Source organism: Mesoplodon bidens (assembly GCF_964165515.1).
Source record: "Mesoplodon bidens genome assembly, chromosome: 3".
Classification (NCBI taxonomy): Eukaryota; Metazoa; Chordata; class Mammalia; order Artiodactyla; family Ziphiidae; genus Mesoplodon; species Mesoplodon bidens.
In genome coordinates, this window is record NC_138178.1 from 99,777,489 (window position 1) to 99,789,724 (window position 12,236).

The window sequence follows — 12,236 nt, forward strand, 5'->3', positions numbered from 1 at the left end:
CATTAAGCTGGAGGCAACTTTTGTTAAGAGAAACAGAACATGTCCTCCAAGTTCACAAACACTCAATTTGTTTAATACCAGTGAAGTCGTCTGAATACCTAAATCAATACATGACAAGACGAGGCCTTCATAGAAGCCTATAAACTTTTTAGACATTGCACTTTCATTTACTTGCTGATTATGGCCTGCAGTAAAACTGGTACCTACACACTGACACTTTTATCCTTTCATGAAGTGTGAATTGCCTGTGTTATTTATCTTTCATTACAGCTACATTTGATAAACTGCCACATCAGTAGCCTGTGGGTTCCATTAACTGTTCTCTTTTTCCTTTTTCTTGGCTTTAATATCTTAGAATGGTAATACTAAATATTTCTCTTCAATTATTTGGGGTTATTTTTACATATAAACTTTGTTTTTAAATGAATTCTGTTTTATGGTGAATAGTGTGATTTCTTTGCCGTAAATTGTTAAAATTAGTGTAGCAAAAAATAGGAACTTTCTTCAGTTTGTTAACATTATTATCCATACTCTAATTTATATCACTCTTCTCATATGCTAAGAGAGCACTTTATTTGCTTTTCCTAAGTTCTTCAGCTTCTTGAAAAGGTTGTCAGAATTATGCTTGATTTCAGAAACCTCATCTGATGAAAGACTAGAATCTTGTATCAAATGGACAGCTTTAATATTTTCAACACTGAAAGGTGACTTCTTTGTACATATTAATAATGAGGGAAAGAATGTTCTAAGAAGTTAAGACAACTCCAGGTGAATTTTCTAAAAATTACATTTATCTTGGGAAACATAGCCAAGACCTTTTCATTACCCTACACAATATTCACCCACTCTTGCTTCTCTCATTTCTTCTAACTTCTTTTCCATTAATAATCATCAAACATAATAATAATATATTTGGCAAATATATATCAAGTACCTATTATATCTAAAGCATTCTACTGGGCACCACTGATGTTGAAACATAGTTCCTGTCTCCAGAAGGGTGGAAGGAAGACACATCTGCATAAAATTGTGACACAAAATGGTAGAGGGTAAGAGTCAGAAGAATAAGTTCATAAACGGGAGGTATTTTTTCTGGCTTCAGTGATCACAAAACAATTCATTGAATGAACTGTGCCTTAGGCATTACTTCTATGAAATAATACTGTTTGGTTATTCAAGAAAAACATTTCCATGCTAGGGTGAAATTATAGTATAATAGGAAACTTGCAATATACTTATTAGACTAACCAAATTAGAAAAAAATAAAAAGCACAATAAGAAAGAAAGCCAAAGAATAATACTCTTCCTGTTTATTGGACAACTTGAGGTCCTGGAGCACCCAGAAGTCTTTATGGACAACATAGAATTATAAGAAATGTACTGCTTTGTACTACATAACCATAAGGTTTATTTATCATAGTACTTTAGACCTGAAAAATGAATCTTTCACCTCATCATTGTGTAGATAGAGAAACCTTAACCTGACTGAGACAATGACATGATGGGAATTAATCATGCTATTGAAGAGAAGGATGTCAGGGAAGGTGTATTAGAACCCTCTAGTGCCAAAATGAGCTGTTCAGTTGAACTGGATAACCATTTGTTGAGGATAATTATGTGGGTGGAACTCTGCAAGCTGCCACCCTGCTCTGTAAAAGTTCTTCTGTAAGAATGGAGAGGCAAATCAGCAATACTGTAAGTGCTAACATACAAGTGTGTACCTTGAGAACAGAAGGGGAAGAACTGACATTTCTTTCTTACTCAGTTTCTGCTAATCACTAATCTGATTCTGATGCTTAATCGTTCTTTGATTTTTTTCTTCATAGGCTCTGCCTCACCTCAGCTTCATAACTTTGTTATTTGATTTCTTTTTGCTAGATTGCCTTCCCATTTATCCCCACTTTGCTAAATCCTTCCATTTTTAAAGGCTTTGGTTGTTACTGCTTCCAGTGCTTGTCCTCATATCTGAACTCTCAGAACACACAGTAGTAGGCACTGATAAACGTTAAATATCGTGGAATTAATTTTTCATTTATTGTTTAGTTTTAAATATCCTATTTCACTTTTATGTATTCCTTTCTTAGGTTATAACTAGAGGTTGTAGTTGTTGAATGGAAAAAGAATGTCACCTACTATATACAAAGTCTTTCCTTCTCTTTAAAATAGAAAATGTCCTTATCATACCTATCTGATAAGCACTAAATGTGATGATGTGAATGAATATGCATTGCACATTCTAAAACTGTATATAAATTAAAGTTATTTTATTTAGAGATAGTTTTCCATGTGACACAATTAAAAGATAAGTTTAGACCTGGTAACTACTTGTTAACAATTGACAATCATACTGGATCCTGTCAGTTAGAATGTATTTGCGGGGACAAAGTTAACAATTTCTCCTGTTATATTTGACATAGTAGTGATCTTCCACAGTTAGCATACAACTAGTTGATTATTAGGAATCCCCTTTTAAATGTCTAATTCAAAATTTTATGTTAAAAAAGGAGACTATGAGGAGAAAAAATAAACTTTTGCATGCAAAATGATTTGATTATAATTAGGTGTGGGTTTTTTTTTCCCTAAAAATACAGATAGAATCTCTTGTATAATGAAATAATTTAGACAAATTAGGGTGGTTCTAGAAGTTTATTATGAGATACATTTTGCCCCGAATTCCAACTAACATTTTTAAAATCTCAGGAAACACTGGTATAACAGTCTTTGTGTGGAAGTAATCTTTTAAATTTTTGACTAGAACGTTTTACAATTTACTTTTCACATCAATTAGGATGTGACTACTCACCTCCAGATGCAAATTTTTAGATCAGAAAATGAAGGTTTTTTCCTGAGGAGCCTTGACAAAAAGAATTACAGCCTAGTCTTTAAGAAAAGAAGACAATTGTAGGTCCTCAAATTAAAAACCTACTTTCTCGGTGTCCCTGGTGGCGCAGTGGTTAAGAATCCACCTGCCAATGCAGGGTACACGGGTTTGAGCCCTGGTCCAGGAAAATCCCACATGCCGCGGAGCAACTAAGCCCGTGAGCCACAACTGGTGAGCCTACGCTCTAGAGCCCGTGAGCCACGACTGCTGAGCCTGCACACCTAGAACCTATGCTGTGCAACAAGTTACCAAAGTGAGAAGCTCGCGCACCGCAACAAAGGTTGGCCCCCCTGCTCGCCACAACTAGAGAGAAGCCCACACGCAGCAATGAAGGCCCAAAGCAGCCTAAAAGAAATAAATTTTTTTTTAAAAACCTACTTTCTTTTTATTTCTTACTTTGAAATATATGTGTATGCATATCAAAAATAAGAACTAAAACACGGAGAATATAGCCAGTATTTTGAAAAAAAAAAAACGTAAGAACTAAAATCCCAATGTATTAATGAAGGTGATAATTTTCTTCTCACTGTTAATGAACACAATTTTAATGTCAATCTTTGATACAACCCCATATTTCCATTTGAATTGTCAATATTAATATACTACTGCTACAGAGTTGCTGTGTATGGGATGGATGGATGGATGGATAGAAGAAACAATGGGAAGGAAGGAGGGATGAAAAGAACAATTCTATGATTAAAACACTATGCACTCATTTTCCCCACTTCTCGTTTCTACCTATTCAAGACAGAACTCAGCCCAGAGCATCATAATATGGCATTTAGCCATGAGGATGAATCAAGTACTTTCCTTATCTGCCTTCTCATATCTATTCTGTATCACTTGGGAATTTATTAGAATTTATGAACCATTTTCCTTGTATTTAAATTTATATAATTATTTTTATTATGCTAGAGATAACCGTATATTGTTATTGGTATACATGTATACTTATGTTCATGTATCCATATATATACAGTATGCGTGTATGAAAATGTATGTATTCATGTGAAGATAGGTAATTGAAAAATCAGTGTGGGTTTTTGATAGTGTCAGTAGTTACTGTGTAAATGTAAAGATACTTAACAAAGTTAAACTATACATTTGTTTATTCAACAAATGATTGAAAATAAGGCAGTGTATTCTGCACTGAGCCAGAGGTGGAGTGTGGGGAGACGGGCAGACAAAGACGAACAAAACCTGGTCCGTCTCTAAGAAGGAAGACAAGCACACAGACACATAATTATAATATAGTGGGTGTGTTATGAAAGGTCTGTAAATGCATTACCAAAGCACATAAAGCAGAAAACTAGCACTGTCTGAAGATGTCAGGCAAGCCTTCACAGAAATGATGCTGGAAATGTCCTGTGAGGAAAAGTGTGAGCCCACGGGGAATATCTGCGTGCAGTTGTCTTTTCAGAGGGGAAGTAGGAACCAAGACCATGCCTGAGCCTCGAGAAAATTCAGTGTTTTGAAGTGAGAGGGTTAGGGCCTGATCTCTTAATTTGAGAGAGAGCCTGTAGTCAGGGAAGAGAGACTCAGACCTGACTCAGCTAGCTGCCCTTTTGAAGTTGTAACTAGGGATAAGCCTAACGCAGCAGTGAAAGGGAGCATGGGATCCAGCTCTTGGTTACTGAGAAACCTCAGTTGTGTAAGAGGAAGGGGCTGCACTGATTACTTGTATTAATAGGGAAAGTGGAGGAGGGTAGCCAACTGGAAAGAATTTTTGCTGTTGTAGAGTTCTTAATTTTCTGGGTCTCTCTGAGGGTATTCCAGCAGATACTGCTCTAGGTTTCAGAGAAATCCATGAAGCAGACAGAAACCAGAGACCCTTGAAAGTTGAGTTTCAGGTGATAGTTTATGAAAGAAAAGCAGAGCAGTAGTGGCATTATTCGGTTTGAAGCTAAAAGCCATTGATTTGAATCTATTTTCTGTCTCCCAGTTGATTCTGGCTTTGTATAACTGAATGAAATGACGATAGTCAATTAGAGATTATGGATTTAATAGAATCCATCAAAACCATATTCCTCTTCATTTAGTGTTCAGAATGTTATATATTTTCTCTGGATAACAATCTTGATTCAGAATGCAGTAATTGTATCAATTAAGTGAGCTATTTGCTGTCAATCTCCTGTTTCTAGTGGGAATAACTGTCAAGAGAAAGGAGAGCCCGAAACCCTTTCCACTGACACATCACTGGTTCAGGTTAATCATGGTTTTGGTGTACCCATTGTCAAGGATATCAAGACCAAGCTGCCTACATCAGGCATTATTGAGGCTCAGGGTCAGTTTCCAAAGCTGGGATTGGGAACATAGAGATTGAAATTTAATGTAAGAATGAGGTCAAACACAGGAACTAGAATTTAAATCTATTGAGGAACCAAGATAGGACCAGAACAGACAACTCTGGAGTAAGTAGACAAGACGACTAGACTAGAGTTAACAAGGCAGAGAGACAGGTGGTAGAAAGCAAGAGGGTCTTCTCTTTTCTTTCTCTTTCTCCTCTTGCTCATACATTGAGGCATCTTTCGGTTAGATAGTCTGTGAAGGCAGGTTATTACTTTCTTTCATGATGCCGGCTCTTTAATTATTTTATTTCTATTAAAATATTTTTCTTTTAAAGTCATAGAAGCCTGTTTTAATGTAATTTTTTAAAGCACTAACAAGATATGTATTTGATACTAACAGTTCATGAATGGTAGTTGATTTTTTTTTTACCATCAAACTGTTTTTTCTCTATCTCTGATCTTTCAAGTGAAAAGTAAGCATATTTTGCTCATGAAAATTTAATATATCGGATCCTAGTCTTTTGAGATTTCTTCTATTGTTGCTAAATAACTTTGCATTACAAAAGTTAATTCAAAAATATTTTACATTAGTGGAAAAGAATCAAAGTAAGAATTTATTTTGCTGAACAACAGTGGTTAAAGTGCTAACAATGTACTAATATAAACATTGGAACTAGTTCCTAAGGCGTTAAAGAGATATGAGAAATTTCTGCTTTTAGAATTTGAGTTAAAATACAAAAACACCATTGCTTTCTTAATAAACAACAATAAAAAATAATTGGTTATTAGAACTTCACACATAATCTTAGTTATTCATATGTGCTTTACAGGGTATCTTTGATAAAAGTTGAGTTAATTTACATGTATCCATATGGTGCCAGCAAGCAGTTCATACTATTTTACCTGAATGTGGTAATTGCTATGTCAGACAATCAATTTTAATAACAATGATATTGCAGTGTGAAGAGTTCATCTAGAGCTTAAAACCATCACCAGTACTGCCTTTGTGAAGGATAATTGAGATTTTGTGTGAAACACTGGATGAATTACCTCTTGAAAATGAAAAGAATAATGAAGATAAAGCACTACTGTTTAATGGTAGCCCATACCAACCAAATTTGTAAAAGTGAAATTGAATAGAAGTTTCAAGTTGTAAAACTGTTTGGAGAGCTTTGAGTGAACCTGAAAGTTGAACTGTGTGTCCTCATAAAGATGAAAAGGTCTTTACTTATTTTTGAAAGTTTAATATTCTCAATCTTTTACCCAATTAAATATTGGATTATTAAAAGTAGATGTTAATCACTAATTATGTAGTAAATATGTATACAATAGTATACTAGTGGAAATAAATGAGGATTTTTGGTCTTTTCTAGTCACTAGTAGGAGCAACTTGCCACAAAACAGATTTTGCATAGTAGATAAATGTATTATAAAATTTTTTTATTTCAGGGATTCATCAGAAGTAGTCACACATTCAGCTGATGCATTTGCACCTGTGGCTTACCTACGCTTTTTAGAGTTGCACTTGGAGGACAAGGCAAGTAAATCTAAGATTCACAGTGATTTAAAGAGAAAATTGAGATATGTGCATTGTCTCTATAGATGTAATTCTATAACAACAAATGAAAGGGTAAAAAAAAGTGATTTTTTTCAAATCCTCAATCAGTAACTAAGAATTCTGCAGATGTTTATAGTTTTAAGAGCTCTATATTATATAAAAGATATTACATTGCTGAAGAGTTTGCAGTTCATTTGAAAAGGGAATTATATATACATTAATCAAGGAGAAGACAGGACGGTGTTATAACCAAATATTAAATCATTTAGAAAATTAAGAATTAGGTTATTGAGCATCAGCCTTAGGGGAAAGGCTTGAGGATAAATTGGATCTTCATTATACAAAGTTTTAAGAGGAGAAGAAAAGGACAAATTAAAGCTTTTCCAAAAATATACAGGGAAACAGACGTACAAATGAAAGATGGAAAATGAAGCAAAAAGTGTGATAGTTTTATTTTAAATACATTGTCAAAATACAGCAGAAGTCAATTTTAAAATGTTTTGTGGAATAGTTAAGGTCTAGATTAGACCCTGTGATTAAAAGCTCTGCTCCTTGAGGCATAAATGATTGGAAGAAGTCTGCGTCTTTCGTGTTGTCATCAAGTGTCTTGAGGCACACCCACAGTCATATATATGATAGAGAATCTGAAGAACCAAGAGAATCAATGATTGGCAAAGGAAGGAGAAAAATGGGAACCCCAGTAGTCTCTCAATCAGCAAGAGTTTCCAAAAGTAGAGAATAATATTTGGTGCCATTTCTCTAGAAAAACTAGAAAAGACAAGGTTGAAAAGAGATGACTGAATTGGGCTGAAAGATGACTATTGGTGACCTTTTACCAAAAAACTGGTAAACCTCAAGAGAATGAAGCTAAACTATCCAGACATCTTTCAGACCCACTGAAAGGAGCCTCTTACTTCTAGGTCTCTGCTACTTTTGCTGCCATGGGCACACACAAAAAAATCGCAACCACCAAATTCTGGTTTAAATACATTAGCCATTATATGTTCACCTCTACCTAAATAGCTCAGTATTCACACTATTTTGGTATTGCTTTGGTCTTCTCTGTCCATTTGCCCCTTGCAGAAAAGAATGTTACTTCTTTAAGGTGCAGTACTCACCAACACTGAATAAATATGGTGCATTTCCTTTTTTTTTTTCCTTAGGTGTCCCCAGTACCTGACAACTGCAGAACATCTAATTATATACATAACTCTTGAAAAGCATTTTTGTTACTAAGCTGGTATTTTTATATTTTAAAAATCACATAACATTTTCTCAATTATTATGTCCCACTTTTTTCATTACTTTTTTTATTCTTAGAAATATTTATCTTTATCAGAAGTTGATAGAACCATTGATTAATTGGTTAACACATCCAATCCATGATCTCTGTGATTGGTACCTTCTTTTTTCCCCTTTTACTTCATCTGAAATCCTCACTTCTGTAACATTTCTTCACTTTTATCACCCTGGTTTATTTTCCTCTCTCTTGTTCCTGCTTTCATCTCTGCCTATAGTATCCTAATGCAAAGGCATTTGAAAATGAGGATGAAAAGGTAGTCACTGTATTTAGCTAATCAAGTTTATTCTACCGGGCATCACCATTTTTGTTTTGAATATATTCATTGTTTCAACATTATTGGACAATCAAGAAGAATACCATTAACTCTTACTGGTTGTTTTATAACTGATTTAAGAATGCAGTTTTTCGGTATTACCTATGCTGACTTCAGACTACTTTTAGAGTTTGCAGCAAAATTGAGCGGAAGGTACAGAGAGTTCCCACACATTCACAGCACCCCCAGCTGTCAACATCCCACACCACAGCAGTACATTTGTTACAATCAAGGAATTTACACGGACACATCAGTATTACCCAAAGACCATAGTTACATGATGAGTCACTCTTGGTGTTGTACATTCTGTGGGTTTGGACAAATGCATAATGCCTTGTATCTACCATTATAGTATAATACAGAATAGCTCTGCCTATTCATCCTTCCTTTTCCTCTAACCCCTGGTAACCTCTGATGTGTTTACTCTTGCCATAGTTTTGCCTTTTCCACAGCGTCATGTAGTTGGAATCATTTAGTATGTTGCCATTTCAGATTGGCTTCTTTCACTTACTAATACGCATTTGGATTCCATTGTGTCATTCCATGGCTTAACAGCTCATTTCTTTTTCTTTTTTTCTTAAGACAATTTTTTAGAGCAGTTTTCGGTTCACAGAAAAATTGGAGGGCAAGTACAGAAATTTCCCATTTACCCCCTGCACCCACATATGCATAGTCTTCCTCATTATCAACATCCCTCCCCAGAGGGGTACATTTGTTACAATTAATGAACCTACATTGCACATCGTAATCACTCAAAGTCATAGTTTACATTACAGTTCACTCTTGGCTTTGTACATTCTATAGATTACATGTATCCATCATTATGGTATCATACAGAATATTTTCACTGCCCTAAAAATCCTCCATGCTCCACCTTTCATCACTAACTACCTCCTACCCCTGGCCACCACTGATCTTTTTATTATCTCCATAGTTTTGCCTTTTCCAGAACGTCATATAGTTAGAATAATATGGTATGTGCCATTTTTAGATTGGCTTCTTTGACTTAGTAATATGCATTTAAGGTTCCTGCATGTCGTTTCGTAAGTTTTTGAATGCTTAATAATATTCCATTGTCTGGACATACCATAATGTATTTATCCTTTCACCTACTGAAGGACATCTTGGTTGCTTGAAGTTCTGGCAATTGTGAATAAAGCTTTTGTAAAACATCCATGTGCAAGTTTTTGTGTGGACATAAGTTTTCAACTCTATTGGGTAAATACCAAGGAGTGTGATTGCTGGATTATATGGTAAGAGTATATTTAACTTTACAAGAAACCACCAAACTGTCTTCCAAAGTGGCTGTACCCACCAGCAGTGAATGAGAGTTCCTGTTGCTCCACATCCTTGCCAGCTTTTGGTGTTGTCAGTGTTTTGGACTTTCATCATTCTAATAGGTGTGTGATGGTATCTCATTGCTGTTTTATTTTATTTTTTTAATTATTTATTTATTTGGCACTCAGGATCTTTGTTGCCGCCTGCAGGATCTTTTAGTTGCGGTGTGCAGGATCTTGAGTTGTAGCATGTAAGCTCTTAGTTGCGGCATGTGGGATCTAGTTCCCTGACCAGGGATCAGACCCGGCCCCCTGCGTTGGGAGTGCGGAGTCTTAACCACTGGACCACCAGGGAAATCCCCTCATTGCTGTTTTAATTTGCATTTCCCTCATGACGTATGACATGGAACATCTTTTCATGTATTTATTTGCTATCTCTATATCATATTTGGTGAGATGTCTGTTTAGATCTTTTGCCAATTTTTTATAAGAACTCTCTTTTTTATTATTGAGTTTTTAACAGTTTTCTATATATTTTGGAAATAGTTCTTTATCAGCTATGTCTTTTGCAAATATTTTCTCCGAGTCTGTGGCTTGTCTACCCATTCTTTTGCCAGTGTCTTTCACAGAGCAGAAGTTTTTAATTTTAATGAAGCCCAGCTTATTAATTATTATTTTCCTGGATCGTGCCTTTGGTGTTGTATCTAAAAGTCATCACCAAACCCAAGGTCACCTAGGTTTTCTCCTATTTTATCTTCTAGGTTTTTTTTTTTTTTTAGATGTTGGGGGTAGGAGTTTATTAATTAATTCATTTATTTTTGCTGTGTTGGGTCTTCATTTCTGTGCGAGGGCTTTCTCTAGTTGTGGCAAGCAGGGGCCACTCTTCATCGCGGTGCACAGGCCTCTCACTATCGTGGCCTCTCTTGTTGTGAAGCATAGGCTCCAGACGCACAGGCTCAGTAGTTGTGGCTCACGGACCTCGTTGCTCCGTGGCATGTGGGATCCTCCCAGACCAGGGCTCAAACCTGTGTCCCCTGCATTAGCAGGCAGATTCTCAACCACTGCACCACCAGGGAAGCCCCATCTTCTAGGATTTTTATGGCTTTGCATTTTACACTTGGGTCTGTTATCCATTTTGACTTAATTTTTGTGAAAGGGTATAAGGTTTGCGTCTGCATTCATTTTTTAATGTGTGCATATCTAATGGTTCTAGCACCATTTGTTGAAAAGACTATATTTTCTCCATTATATTGCCTTGCTCCTTTGTCAAAGATCAGTTGACTGTATTTGTGTGGACCTATTTTTGAGCTCCCTATTCTGTTCCATTGATTTGTTTGTGTATTCTCTTGCCAATACCGCAAAGTCTTAATTACTGTAGCTTTATAGTATGTCTTCAAGTCAGATAATGTCAGATTCTGACTTTGTTCTTCTCCTTCAATGCTGTGTTGACTATTCTAGGTCTTTTACCTTTCCATATAAACATTAGAGTCAGTTTTTTGATATCCACAAAATAACTTGCTAAGATTTTGCATGGGACCACATTGAATCTATAGATCAAGTTGGAAAGAACTGACATCTTAAAAATATTGAATCCTACTATCCAAGATCATGGAATATCTATTTATTTCATTCTTCTTTGATTTCTTTCATCAGAGTTTTATGTATATATGTATATGTATATGTGCTTAGACATCCTTTTTAATGTTCATTGTTCTAACTTAATCAGTTAAATGTTGCCTCCTTTAGGACTTTTTTTTTTTTAATATCAAGCTTTGAGATGGCATTCTTAGGGTGAATCGGGAAAGAAATAAGTAAGAGTTCCTTTCCCAGAAATTTTATTACATCTCAATGGATTGGGTAAAGCATTGGCCAAGTCACCAGCTTTACTCCTGAGCCCACCCAGGTAGTAGAGAAGGGGATTCTATAGAGGGAAAATAAAGTATAATTAACAAAAGAAAGATAAATAAATGCTAGAGGGCAAAAATGACAGATACTCTTCCACATGTTTTATCAAATTCACATTGTTATCTTAAACTCATATTAACAAATTAATTAACACTCTACCCCAAATAATAGTGAGACCTCAAATGTATACTTTGAATGCCACTCTGAAAATCCGTCCGTATCTGTTCCCTAAATTCCTTTAGTTTCTACTCACTTTATAACACATTTGCAATCTAGCTTGACCTCAATTACTTTGATGTTGGTCTTTTCTGTCTTCATAATTGTTAATCATTTTCCCTGATAATATTGACTACCATCTCCTCAAAATTTTTTCCTATAATGTGTATATGTCATTGTACTATTCTGACTTTCCTTCCACTCTCTCAAGATTTCTTCTGTCTTCTTCAATAGCTTCTTTGCTTCTTACCTTCTCTCTCTCTCTCTCTCTCTCTCTCTCTCTATATATATATATATATATATATATATATATATATATATGCCTCAAGTTCTTTTTATGGCTCCATTTTATTCTTTGTCAGTATTTTCCCTGACAAAGACTGTGTCTTTTCCCACAAGTTTACTTTTAACCTCTATGCAGATAATTCTCAAGCACTCTCTTTCTGGACTTTCTACTACTATCTTTTTTCCCCCTTAACTCTACATCCTTATTTC

The 12,236-nt window shown here is 35.3% G+C and overlaps 1 protein-coding gene across 1 annotated transcript in view; it reads left to right on the top strand.

The window, feature by feature from the left end:
• The window catches only part of DPH6 (diphthamine biosynthesis 6), a 177,494-nt gene extending 167,979 nt beyond the window's left edge, over window positions 1-9,515 (top strand). The window contains exons 8-9 of the mRNA XM_081228076.1: window positions 6,619-6,706; window positions 7,891-9,515. Coding sequence (XP_081084202.1) covers window positions 6,619-6,706; window positions 7,891-7,944 — 142 coding nt within the window. The 3' untranslated portion in view covers window positions 7,945-9,515. The remainder of the gene's footprint in view (window positions 1-6,618; window positions 6,707-7,890) is intronic.
• The last annotated feature ends 2,721 nt before the right edge of the window (window positions 9,516-12,236 follow it).